Consider the following 14392-nt stretch of genomic DNA (forward strand, 5'->3'; position numbering starts at 1 on the left):
GCAGCTATGAATATTTTCGTACAAGTCTGTTTATCTATGATCTCTTTGGGGTACAAACCCAGCAATGGTATGGCTGGGTCAAAGGGCAGGCATTCTTTTATAGCCCTTTGAGCATGATTCCAAATTGCCAGCCAGAATGGCTGGATCAGTTCACAGCTCCACCAGCAATGCATTTGACCATTTATCTTTTGAAGAAAGACACTTCATTGGTATGAAGCTAGGATTAACTTTCCCGTTGTCTACTTTTGAATTAATCAACAAAATCAATACACCCATACTTAACCCTAAAGTAAGGGAAGTCCACAAACTACTTACTACAGGAGTTTATACCTCCAAAAGGGAAGGCACTCCTACTTAATGCCTAAGTAGGGGAGGTCCGCAAGTCACTTGCAAAAGTGGGTGACAACTCAGAAGTGACTGACTGCCCCCTGGACAGTGCTAAGCAAATTTAAAGACTGCAATTGGTCCCTGTAAAGTGGAAGAAAGGACAGAAAGTGACATGGAAAAAGCACTGTAAAAACTCTGAACTTCCTGTCCAAACTCACTTTCTCCTTCGAACTTGGCCTTGGAGGAGCTCTGGCTTAGGACCTCAGACTGCTTTTGGTAAAACTGGTAAGACTGCTCTTGGATCTTCCCTTTGGACTACAACATGGGTGAGTGAAAAGGCTGACTCCTTTCCTGGCTTCTGGAGAGATTAGTTTCCAGAGAAGCCTCCCTAAGAGGCCCTGTGGTTATTCACCACCAGGTTCTCTGGCTAAACAGCCCACTGACAGGGCCCTCCAGTGGAAGGCTAGTTAGCCCAGCCTGAGTTGAGTCGGGCACTGGAGAAACATTTATTTTTTTTTATATGTTTTTTTAACCCTTAGCTTCTGTGTATTGGCTTATAGGTGGAAGATTGGTAAGGGTGGGCAATGGGGGTCAAGTGACTTGCCCAGGGTCACACAGCTGGGAAGTGTCTGAGGCCGGATTTGAACCTAGGACCTCCTGTCTCTAGGCCTGACTCTCAATCCACTGAGCTACCCAGCAGCCCCCTGGAGAAACATTTAGAGTGATAAAACTAGACAGCTTAATCTACCCTCTTTCACATTTCTCTACTCTTTCCCTCTATTTTGTAAATAAAACTGCTAAATAAAAAGTCATTTTGACTCGAGTTATAATATCAGCGACCACATTCTCTCATATTTTAGTCAAACCATTAATTTTAACCCTTACACTGGGGTGTGTGTGTGTGTGTGTGTGTGTGTGTGTGTGTATTATTTTTGGATACCAAAACCTTATCAAAGAAATTTGATAACAAATATGTTTTTTGCTCTTTGACTACTTCCTTTCTTATCCTAGATATATGGGTATCCCTTCTACATTATAGGGACTTAGGGATACAGTGCTCCCCTGATCTGGAAAATCTGCGTGAAATTCTTCTTACCAGAGCTGAATTTTTCTTTTAAGGGGTGTTTACAGAAAAAGAAATTCTACATATTTGTGGTATTGAAAGATAAAATATATTGATATTTACAATACTATAAATATAGTTTACACATTTCTAGTTTTTAAACTTTTTCAGTGTCATCTGTGGTTTCCAAAATTTCTCCAAAAATTCCTATTTAATTTCTTATGCTGATCTGTGATACATTGAGATGGCAGTAGGGAAAGTATTAATGTGGAAAGGATACCTCTATTAATGTTGTCTGTGCAGAAGCTTTTTTCAACTTTTCAGGTTTCCTCTTCTGCTATAAACTCAATATTTATCTTCCTTTAGTTACTTTCATCTTTTTTTATTGGTGGCCCTATTCCCACTTTCTCTCTTTCCCCTTGTCCCTGATCCCCATTCTCATTTCATCTCCCTTACCCTTAGGGTTTTGTTTATTAGTTCCTTTTTATCTTCTCCTTTAATCTGGTTATATATATTTCTTCCTCCTCTTTTTTTCCTATCGCTTATCAAGTAGATTCACCCTTCATTTCCTCCACTTATTGTTCCTTAGGTTTTTTTTTAAACTCCCTTCTGTCTTAGAATCAGTACTAAGTATGACAATTTGGGGCTAAGTGACTTGCCCAGAGTTACATAGATATGAAGTGTCTGAGGCCAGATTTAAATCCATGACTTAACATCTCTAGGCCTGGCTCTCAAACCACTGAGCCACCTAGCTGCCCTCCCTTAATTTTTTTGTTATATTTTTATACCTCTTTCCAAAAAAGAATTTCTCCAAATGTCTTCACTCTAGAGCAGGGGTTGGCAACCTTTTTGGCCATGAGAGCCATAAACGCCACATTTTTTAAAATGTAATTTCGTGAGAGCCGTACAGTGCTCATAGTGCCACTCCTGTAACAGCGCCTGAAAAAAAAATTGACTTCATGGCTCCTGCAGAAAGAGCCATACGTTGCCAACCCCTGCTCTAGACTCTCATTCTCTGATTCATAATTTCTATAATTTTATCTGGTCTTTCTCTTTTTTCCATGCAATCAATGCTTTCAAGGTATTCATTCTAGGTTCTCCCCTCTGGGCACTTTCTGCCACTGTGTCATAAGGCTTGTTCTTGTGGATTCCCTTTTTCTGTTGTGCCTCGTTTCCAGAGCAGTGATAATTATTGCAAGTATCAGGGCACTGCCCCACGAGATCACTAATTATATATCCCACTACTGACCTATACTTTCTCTTGTTGACCTTTCCTACATTTGCCTGGAAATTTCCCTGTGTTTCCATTCCTTCACTCTTCTCAGTGCCAGTTGTCACCAGAGGCTCTAACTCCCCTCCTCCCAGGACAAGTAGACTTTTAAGCACCAGATTCCCCAGATCTCACTCAGTATAAGGTCCTCATTTCCCTTCACCAGCCATCTCTTTTCATCCAAAGGAGCATTCCTTAGTGGAACCCCTCTTCCCAATCCAAAATAAGACTCCTTCCTTTTTCCACTTTTTCAGTTCTCCCATCCTCCTCACGCATTCCCCGGTAAGCTCTTCTCTTTCTGAGACCACAGAGGCTACCTGCTCTTCATCAATAGCCCTTGACCCGACCCCAGCACATCAGTCACCCTCTGCCCTCTGTTCCTCAACCCCTTTCCTGCACCCTCCCGTGTTGTAATGTTACACAAAAAATACGTTCATGTGTGGACAGGGTGTCACCAGCTTCTGTCCATAAAATCCCCTCTGCCTCTTCTCTACTAGATTTCCATTTTTGCCCTTGTCTTCTGTACATTTAGAAAGAAGTTTCTGACTGGTCTTTATTGTCATTCTGCTGTAGCAGGCCCTGCCTGCTGCATTTATTCACTCCTCCCTCATTTGTTTGGGGTGTTCAAGAGAGAGAGAATCTCTTCGGTTCCAGTTTTCTTTTTCTCACTGGGCAGTTCACCATTTACTAGGTCTCTGCTCTGCCTGACTTTTGGGTGGTCAGAACTGCCCTAGCTTGTGCTATACACTCTCCCACAAGTTTGGTGTTTGCATGTGCACAAACACACACTCACATACCATGTGCTGTTTGCTATTCTGGGCCCTCTCCCACCCTTCTGTGCCTCGGTTTTCTGGCCAAGCTACCTGCTGGACCCTGAGCAAACCAGTACAGCCTGGAGCTGGAGTCTCCAGAGTGCTGGGAAGAAGGAGGGACCAGGGCGCAGAGCTAGGTTTTGCTGTTTCCGTGCATCTGCTGATGCAGCCTCTTTGCCAGGCAGGTAGGATGTGAGGGAAAGTGCTGAGGCAGCTCATAGTCAGTAAGCGTCAGTTCCTGGGTTGTTTTCATTGGTTTTTTAAACTTTCTTGTGGATTCTGGTTAAGTTAAACAAACCTTTCTCAAATCTGCTAGTTTGGTGGAAGATCTGCCAGACCATGCACTATGGGGCATCTCTTTTAAGAACTCGGGACACAAATAAAAAAGATACAAGTAAAAATTTTCAGAAGACTTTAACTGCCTCAAAACTGAGCAAGAAGAGAATACAGACCCAGCTCAGATTCTTGAGTGAGCCATTCAGGAACAGACAATAAACTGAATGTAATTCTAATTAATATTAAAGGGGGGAGGACAGTGCTGTCCATTTCTAAGCCACAGCTCCTTTCTTTTTGTCTTTCAAAGAGTTGTCAGGACAGTTACTCAAAAGACACTAAGTCATAAGCTTCTTGACCACAGGGATGTTTAACCTAAACATGTCTCCTAATCACTAAACACAGGGCTCTTCACATGTTAAGAGCTTCATATTTGTGTTCTGTTGTATTGTTAACAGTCAGTTCCTAGAGTCTGAACAAATCCTAAGGAATTTCTTATATTGGTATTTTGCTATAGCTCCATCTCTTAGAATCTCTGGAATGCTAGTTCTGGAGAAAGGCCTTAGAGACTGTATCATCCAGGAACTTTTCCTTATTTTTGCAGTAAGAGATCTGCTTTGTATTTCTCTAAGTAGAAAGATCTGTAAAAGGAAAATAGCACGGGACGTTACTTTCTGTCTCTGAAATATGAGGGCTTTGGCCTAAATCATCTCCAAGGGGGCCCCTTGCAGCTCTTAGATTATGTGAGTCTATGCACACAAATACCCATGCTAACAGTTAAGTTGTGATAAGTACCATAAGTATAGTCTGAATTCAGAGAAAGGAAAGTTTCTTGGAAAAGGTGGCATTTGAACTAGGCCTTGAAGAGTGGAGAGACTTTTGGCATATGGCAATTGGACAGGAGGAGGAATGATACCTCAGATGGAGGAAATAATAGAAGAAAATACAGAGGCGAGAGCTATTTCCCTGGATTATAGAGTATATAAAGGAGGATTGTAGAATGACAAGGATAGAAAGGGACAGTGAGGAAGGTTCATGGAAGACCACGGATACCATAATGAGAAAGAACAGAGTATTCAGAGCACATTGTATAGTCAGTCAGCAAGCATTTCTTAAGTGCTTACTTTCTCAAGCACTGTGCTCAGGATTGATGATACTTATAGAAGCAAAAAGAAAGACAAGCCCTTGCCATCAAGTAGCTTATATTCTTATAATGGAAGACGAGACATTAAAAGAAAGCTAAAGATAGAGGAAAGGTACCTAGGCAGGGCCAAGTCCTCAAAATAAGGGGTGGCTGCTTGGGAGTTCTTCTCCTAACTGGAGATGCCAGGATGAGCTCACCTGTTTGACTTTGAATAAGTCACTTAACCTTTCTAGGTTTCTGTGTCTTCATCAGTAAAATGATGAAATTGGACAAGAACACATCCAAGGCCCTATCCAGCTTGGAAATTCTAGATGTTGGTAAAAGAAGATTACATGATGTAGCATGGGAAAGATGGATACCAAGCTTTCCTCTACTCATTACCCAACAGTTGATATATTTTTACAATTAGCTCTAGCTGGCTTAGCTAAAAATCTTAACAGCAAAAGCTCTATTGATGGGCATAGCATGTTCATGTATCTTTGCCAGAGTGATAATTGTTATTAAAGATAACTGAGGCATTGCTAAATCCTAATGTTTTCAGAATCATTACTGAAAGATTTAATTAGGTTCTATGTCATTATCACATTCAGATTTTTAAAATTATATTCCCCTTCTCTTAAAATTGACAGTAATTTGAGGTACCTATATAGGCCTCTTACCACTTTTCTCAGCTTCCCATACCACACTTGATCACAGAAGTTTAATTGTCTTTGTAATGGGTTGTACTACTAGACAACTGCCTACTTCCCTTCTAGCTTTGTCTTTCTCTGATTCTGTGTTCAAGTTATAAAAGATATTTCTTCTTTAGATGCTCTAAATGCTAAGGAATATCTAGAATCCTGAGTTTTGGGGCCTCTTACTCTGTGGCAACCTCTAATTGCTCTAGACCTGCCTTCTTTATGGAAATTTAAGCTTTATGCCAATAAAAAAATTATTTTAGCTGATAAGTTATATAGAAAGAGGAATTTGGCTTTTAGGCCAATACTTTTAGGCCCTACTCTATACTATTTAGGTCCTGCTCTGTTCTACTTAAGAAGTTTTTAACCTTTTTAATGTCTTGGACCCCTGTGTCAATTTGGTGAATCCTATGGACCCTTTCTCATAATCCTGCTTTTAAATGCATAAAATAAAATATAATAGAGTACAAAGGAAATCAATCATATTGGAATAATAATCAAAATATTTAAAAAACAAACAAATGGACCCCGGGTAAGAATTCCTGCTCTAGGTGAACCGCCTCATTTTACAAGGAAGAAAACCAGAGGGCCTAGAAAAATGAAGTGATTTGTGCAAAATCACATAGCAAAAAAACTGAGATTCAAACCCAAGTCTTCTGATCCAGTCTAGGTTTTCTCTACCATGTCACATTGCCAAGAAATTTAAATTTGATAAACTGGTCACAAATGAGCATGAGAATTCCCAGAAGACCCTGTGGTAGATGAGGGCAGGTAGAGTACATAAGGCTGGAAAGTAAATACTTCCTAATTACACACTATACTGAATTCCACCAAAAAGAGCTCATTTTCTGAAACTTAATCTAGCTAAGAATCCCCTCTTCCCTCTCGGTTCATTCCCATCATCCATAGTCCAGCTCAGTGCCTATTTCTTCCTGAAGCCTTTGCTTTCTGACCACTTCTACCCATAACAGTGCACTTTATCTTCCTCCTAACTTTCTAGCAGTCTGTACAACCCATTTGCCAATACTGTATTTACTTTGCGTCCCATCCTAACAGTTTGGGGCATCAGAAGAGGTTTTCACAAAATTAATCAATCAAGAAGTATTTAAGTGCCTACTATGGGCCAGACACTGTGGTGGGTCCTGGGAATACAAAGACAGTAATGATGTGATTATTTCTCCCCTTCCCCAAGAAACCTCCATCCTAACATTGTTTCTAGCCTCCTAGACAGAGGAAATTAATGATGAGCAGTTCAGGAAACCGATCACAAGCCTAGCACAGAGGCTCCAGTTAGGGTGGGAACAGAAGTTCATAGCATGAGGGTCCGTGTTCTGGAAGGAGATCCAAGTGAAATCAGTCAACGTTCGTCGAATGATTGGCCATCTAACATAATGAGCAGTTCTGGTCAGCCTTGCCTAGAGACCGATTGATCTTCTAGCCAGTGCGCTTCATCTTAGACACTTTGAAGGGAAAGCAGGCGTGGAGATCGAGGGCTTGTTTGAGGAACAGCAAAGGGACCAGCGTCACCAGGGCATGGAGGGGAGGGAGCGGTAAAGAAGTCTAGACAGGTGGGGTAGGCAGATCACGTTATGAAGGGCTTCAGAAGCCAGAGCCTTTCTTCTCTTGTCACGGAGGATTAAGAGAGGGTCTGGCTGTTACTGAAGGGCCGGCGATGTGGTCAGACTTGTTCTTCAGACCTAGATCTTCCACACCAGAGGCTCGCTCTCTGTCCCCTCTGCTGTGCTAGCTTGTGCAGAGTAGGTGCTTAATGATTTTTTTTTTTGGAGTCAAAACACACTTAGCACAGTGCCTGGACCATAGTAAATGCTATGTAAATGCTAAATATTATGTAAACACACATATATAAACATTAAGTAAATAGTAGTTATTATTAAGCCCATTTACAAAGCAACGAGGGGGTTCTAGGTCTCAGTCTCAACTCTATCGTCCGGCTTTGGCAAAGTCCTTCCCCTCCCCGGACATCGGTTTCCTCCTCTAAAATAGTTGGACAGGATATTCTCCAAGCTCCCTTCTGGCTCTAAACCATGTGATCCCAGGATTCCAGCCTGGCCTCCCCCCTCCCCCTACTCCTGCTCACTACCTGAATAATATACCGAAAGCGTGGGACCCCTGGAAGCCAGGCCAGCTTCATAGACCGTGACCCTGCCCACCCCACCCCCCTCCTCCCCAAGAGTTCCCAGCAGCCCATGGCGCAGCTTCTATTTCATTCTGGGGTAATCGATCACAGCTGTGGTAATTCAAGCGTGCCTATTGTGAGCTCCGATGGCAAATGAAAGGCTTAGCTTGTCAGGACCAAATACATTGTCTGTGGGTGGTGTTAATATTCTACTTTGGTTTGATTAACTAGCCTCGCTGGAAAATCATTTAGAGGGGGAAGAACACTGTCAGCAGGAGGTAAAAAGCAAACAGTCCTACAACTGGCAAAAAAAGCTTGGCACACAGAGTAAAGTTTTGACAACCTATCACCTGGAGAACCTCCAAATTAAGGGCAACAGATTTGGCTTGATTTTCCCTTGAGTACTAAAAACTGTAATTTATAGGTCTGCCTGTCTGGTCTTGGGTGAGCTCTGACAATTGCTCCCAGTTATAATTCACACACACCACTAGCACTAGAAGCGAGGGGAGAGGAATTCCGTTTCTGTCCTATTTGAGAGATAGTGGGGAGATCATCATATGCTCCCAGAGTTGGAAATTGCCTCTGCAATCCCTTCATCTGAAACCCAAACTGATGTTTATCGTAGGAGAACAGAGGGAATGAGGTCGGTACTGCCTACCTCACAGAGCTAAGGCAAGAAAATGGCTTTGTAAACCCGATGTGTAGAAATGAGTTGTTGTTATCAGATGGGAAGTAACATGTTGTTTTCTTTGTCTTCCAGCGATAGACACCACACTTCCAGCGCTATCCCAGTGCCAAAGAGACAAAGTACAATATTTGGAGGTGCGGATGTTGGCTTCTCCACTGGGATCCCATCACCAGACAAAGGTCACCGTAAAAGGGCCAGTTCAGAAAATGAGAGACTCCAGTATAAAACCCCTCCTCCCAGTTACAATTCAGCATTAGCCCAGCCTGTGGCCGCCAGTAAGACTGTTGGAGAGTCCGAGAAAAAAATGGCATCTTTGTCCTCTTCCTTAGATACCTCTTTGGACTTCTCCAAAGACAATAAGAAAAAAGAAGCTGATTTTGATGATAATTTAAGCAGGGGCCACGCGGATGTGAACAGTAGCCAGGAGCCGCAGGAGCTGCTCCTCGAGCATCCCCGTACAGTCGGCGGAAGCGTCCTTCCCAGGGAGCACAGTGGTGTGGCCTGCCGGGAGCGGCCAGAAGAGCTGGCCGCCGCCGCCAGGGGGGCCGAGCTCTGCTGCGCCGTGGAACAGGCCGAAGAGATCATGGGCACAGAGGCGATGGGCCTGAGCTCAGGGGACCAGCTGGAGGCGTTCAACTGCATCCCGGTGGATAAGGCCGTGGCCGTGGAGTGTGATGAGCAAGTGCTGGGCGAGTTTGAGGAGTTCTCCCGACGTATCTACGCCCTGAACGAAAACGTGTCCAGCTTCCGCCGGCCACGTAAGAGCTCGGACAAGTGAGCGTGGGGAGGGAGAGGCCATGGACTGAACCAGGACACAGTGATTGATCACAAATGAAGATGAAGTTGCACTTATACTTTATTAATTATGGAGCAAAATAAAAGAGATCGAGTCTGTTCTTGTGATGGTGAAAAGCAGACTTGGGAAAGGGAACCAGGACGTGGGGTCAGTGTGTATGAGTGGGCCGGGTAGACTTACTCTGTTTCCATAGATTTGCTTTTCAGACTTTATCATTGGTTCTAGATCAAAAGTCATTCTTTAGCTTGAAAGAGCTTCTATCTAGTTCAAGCCGTGTTATAGGTATTCATCTGCTTCTGTTATATACAATTTGTTTTATCCTTGGATGGAAGATGATAATATATAAATCATAAAATGAATGAATCTATCTTTTATTGATTGTCACTGTTTATCACAAGCAACACTCACCGTGGTTCAGGAGCTGAGTGTTCAGGAGCAAGTGCACCCGCTCCGTCCAGTCCAGGATTAAGCTTGATGAGTTTCTCCATCACGGGGGCACCACCCTGACGACGTGTCTCCCTGGGCTGCGGCCACTCCGGGATTTTCAGGTATCAAACTGTGGTCCGAGTTAGGAACTTGAGTGTGTCAGATTCCTCTGTGCTGTCTGAACAAACAGCCACATCCTTTCTGCATTTCACGCCAGCCTCTTTCGACTCAACAGTTTGATTTATTTTTGAAGTCATAGTTAGGTTTTCTAGAATATTCCTTAATAGAAGGTTCCAAGTACCCTACAGATTTCATGATGTCATCCATGCAATCCCATTCTTGGGGCCATAGCGCTAATACTTACATAGTTAAATGCTGGGAGACCGAAAGCCAGGCATGCTTTTAAGAAATTCACACACCGGGCCAACCCCCTAGATTTGAACTCCATGTTAACTTATTGAATTTATAGTCAGAAGGAAAAACAAACCCCCTGCCAAGTACTGTATACAATTAAATAGATGTGGCTTGCCCAGCCCTGTGAATCTGAACATTGGGAATAGCTGGATCATGTCAAGAAATGAGGGAAAATATTGTGGATGTGAATATAGACATAATTCTCTCAACTTAATTTAACCACTCCACTATTTTCAGAGCTCAGATTCCATCCCTGTTGCTGCCTGTGCTGTATACTCAGGAATGTAGCACCAGAGTTACAAGCTTTTTAAAGAGAATATAGTCATCTCGCCATATATGTTACCCAAACCAATAACAATGGAGTTTTCTTCCCCAGAACCTGATTTTTCTTCCCAGGTCTGACTTTCCTCTTCAGACCTGGGTTAGCACGTAGTACATCCCCCTAACACCAGGCCAAAGGAAGCTGTGAATATGTATGATAAAACATTATTCCTTAACCGTATCAGAGTTCTTATGCCATATAGAACAGCACATACAGTGTGCACTGCTTAGTAGCTGCATTTTCCCCATGTAACATCTTAGGTATTAACAGGTTCTGAAATCCTCTTCATATTTTGTCTGGGCTCCCCTGAGCTCTCTTTGGATTTATAGATACATTAGACTTGCCACTGATCATTATTTTCCATTTCTCTCTCTCTCTCTCTCTCTCTCTCTCTCTCTCTCTCTCTCTCTCTCTCTCTCTCCCCCTCTCCCCTTCTCCCCTTCTGCCTCTCTCCCTCTCTTTCTCTCTCCCCTCCTCTCTCTCTTTCCCTTTTTCTCTCTCCCCCTCTCTGTCTCTCTGTCTGTTTTTCTCTCTCTCTCCCTCTCCCTCTTTCTCCCTTCCTCTCTCTCTCTTTCCCTTTTTTTCTCTCTCCCCCCTGTCCATCTCTCTGACTCTGTTTCTCTCTCCCCCTTCCCCTCCCACCTTCTCTCTCTCTCTCTCTCTCTCTCTCTCTCTCTCTCTCTCTCTCTCTCTCTCTCTCTCTCTCTCTCTCTCTCTCTTCCTCCCCACCCCATACACACATACACACAGCTATCTTGCAGTATTAGGCAAAACAGATGCACAGAAATTTAAAAGACTTCTAGGTAAAAGCTTTAATTTCATTTGAAGAAATCTCATGTATTCCAAATCAACTGCTCTATCTCCTTTGGACTTGGAGCAGAAGCCCATTCGGGGTCCCTTGCAGGTTTTTTTCAGAGGATACTATATCTTTGTGATAATGAAAGCAGAGGCTAGAGCTCCCCCGGCAGCCTCTAGGGAAGGGGTCTCAGCCAAGGACCCTCGTCTCAGAGAAGAGAGAACGATAGGTACGTGCTACATAAATCTCCCACATGTGGCAGTCTTTGAAGCCAGTGCCAAACCCAAAGAGTAGCAGTGGGCCTCTGGAGGCCTCCCGCCAGCCCCTGGCCCTCCCGCGCAGTGGGCCGCCGTGCCGAGGGCAGGACGCAGAGGACGCCGGCCTTCGTGGGCATTAATCTCAGGTTCCACTCCACCAAATGAAGCCCGAGGCGCTGTCTTCCCCTCTGCGGTCCTCCTCGTCGTGGCTGTTTGCTGCTTCACCTGCCCCAGGTGACCAGGAGGGCCAGGTCATGGCGGAACGGGCCCCGACGTCATCTTTGCTTGGTTCACGCCTTTTCCGATAATGTACACCTCCAAGAACATGGCTAGGGTTTCTTTGCAACATCAATTGCATTTTCACTATAACTAGAGTATTTCAATGACTCAGTGAACAAATTTGAGTTCCTTTTTCATCACTGTATAAACTTAGTTTTTCCAGTGCTTTCCATGGCCAGGGCCCAAACACGGATGAGTTCCCAGCTTTTACAGTTTTTCTTTTCAAATTTGTCTTATAAAAGTGACCAAAAAATTAGACTGCTTGTGCAGAGGGGGAGGAAGGGTTGAGAAGGTAATGTGGGAACTTGGACGGAAACTATCACGTCACTGTCCATTTCGAAACTGTCAAGAACCTCACTAAATTTCCATGAAGATTATAACCGTTTGGTGAATGTTTTCGAATCAGTATTTGGTGGTACTCCACTCCTCCCCAAACCGGTGAAATTCTGGTGGTGTTTTTTTTAAGAATATTAGTTTTGGAAGACTGTATCCAGCTATATTTTTATAGCAATCCTAACAATGTCTATTTATCCTGACCTAACCAGTTATTTAAATAATTTTCAAAATCACCACCAATAATAAATGGCATGTAGGAAACTTATCTGCTGGTAATTGGGAAAAAATTCAGCATCTGTATTTATAAAATAAACTTGATTAGTATTTATTTTGAGAGTAAAGTGTGTTATTTACCTCCCTCTTCCTCTTCTTGAGTCCGGTCTTCATTGTTTTGAGTGTCCTATCAAAGCTGGAGAATGTGTGCTTATTAACAGTGGGACAATGGCTGACTTATGGCTTGTTTTATGTTACTTTGCATTTCAAGCTTTCAATACCTTAGAATCAATCATGTATTTTCATGATGGCTTCAGGAGCTGAAAGAGGATTTTGGAGGTCATCAATGTAATCTCTCACAGAGGTATCCCTGCTGGGCTTCTGTTCTGTGACAAGGATCTCATTACTTCCCAAGATAGCAAGATACCTGATTTTTTTAAAAATAAGTTTTTATTGATGTCTTTTGGTTTTTGTATCATTAGTTTTCTCAATCAGTCCTCCCATTCTCTCTCCCAGACAGCCGTCTCATGAAGCATCATATTCTTTTTTTTCTTTTAAAAATATTATTCCATGTTTACATTATTTCATTTTCTTTTCCTCCCCTCTTCCCTCCCTCCTCCTGGATCTAATAAGCACTTCCACAGGGTTATAGGAATGCTATCACTTATACCTATTTCCATATTATTCATTTTCACAATAGAGCAATCTTTTCAAACCAAAACCCCACCCCACCCATCATATATCCATATAAACAGATCAGAAGTCATTTGTTTTTCTTCTGTGTTTCTTTCTCTTGATGTGGATAGCGTCCCTTCTCATAAGTGTCTTGGGATTGTCTTGTAGTAGCAGTCCAGTACATTGGATAGTTCTACAATGTTTCATTTTTTGTGTACAATGTTCCCCTGGTTCTGCTCATTTCTCTCTGCATCAATTCCTGGAGGTCCTTCCAGTTCATATAGAAATCCTCCAAAAACATAATATTCTTAAAGGCGAATAATAATAACAGAGGAAAAAGTCAGCACAACTGATCAATATATTGAAAAAGTCCAAAAACATGTGCAATAACCTGTGGACCTCCTACCTCCATGAAGGGGTGAATTGGGGAGTAGCCTCTCTTTTCTTTCTGGTCCTGCTTGATAATTATAATTTTGTTGTGTTTGGTTTTTTTTTTTTCAGTTGTATGCTTTTCATTTATGTTGTCATTGCATATGTTGTTTTCTGCATCAGTTCATGTAGATCTTTCCAGGATTCTTTCTCTCAATTCATCACATTTATCATTTCTTACAGGATACATTCTTGCAGCTGTGAGAATTTATTTTTCAAATGCTATATTAATTCCTGTACATTAGAGAGATTTACTGTGTATTCCTGTGTCTAGGGTCTGGGTCAGAAATACCATTGAGTCTGCCATTTTTTGCATTTTCTTTGTCCTTGGGAATCCCACGGAATGTCTTCCTTTTAACAAAATTTGTTTTATAGATGAAGGGGAGACGAGTTTTTCTGATGTATGTGCAGTACTTTACCTGTCAATTTGGGGAAGGACTGAGGGTCTGATGAGCCACCTCTTGATTAGCTATCACTAATTAAAAATGTCTTGGGATGATCAAGAAAGGGACTGAATGATGAACTCCTAAAAATCTATTTATTGGACTGCCTGATCCAGTTTGAATCATTCCCTGGTTTGTGAAAGAGTCATATCATTTTATTAGTTATGATGCTGGCCTGACCAATAAACCTTGTATAATTAGTAAACTTATAATTTTACCCAAAAAACAGTTTCTTGAGATAATTTTAATCATAACAAAGCACAGTAATACTCCATTACAATCATGTACCACAATTTATTAAGCTCAATGAATGAGCATTTGCTTTGTTTCCAATTTTTAGCTATCACAAAGTGTTGCTATAAATATTTTTGTGTATACGGAGATCACCTTCTTATCGAAGCCTTCCTTGGAATATAAGACCAGTAATGGAATCTCTAGATCAACGGGTATGGGCATTTTAGTCATTTAGTTTACATAATTGCAGATTTCTTTCCCAAGATGGTTATGACAATTCACAGATCTACCAACAATGAATTAGTGTGCTTAATAAACCACAATTTCTCCAGCATTATGTAGGAAAATATAAGTGAGGTAATGGGGTCAACCAGGGATATT

The 14392-nt window shown here is 42.2% G+C and overlaps 1 protein-coding gene across 1 annotated transcript in view; it reads left to right on the plus strand.

Annotated features, from left to right (window-relative positions):
- The window catches only part of UVRAG (UV radiation resistance associated), a 436868-nt gene extending 427355 nt beyond the window's left edge, over positions 1–9513 (plus strand). Inside the window, exon 15 of the mRNA XM_044668156.1 lies at positions 8464–9513. Coding sequence (XP_044524091.1) covers positions 8464–9169 — 706 coding nt within the window. The 3' untranslated portion in view covers positions 9170–9513. The remainder of the gene's footprint in view (positions 1–8463) is intronic.
- The last annotated feature ends 4879 nt before the right edge of the window (positions 9514–14392 follow it).

This window comes from Gracilinanus agilis, chromosome 3 (assembly GCF_016433145.1).
Source record: "Gracilinanus agilis isolate LMUSP501 chromosome 3, AgileGrace, whole genome shotgun sequence".
Classification (NCBI taxonomy): domain Eukaryota; kingdom Metazoa; phylum Chordata; class Mammalia; order Didelphimorphia; family Didelphidae; genus Gracilinanus; species Gracilinanus agilis.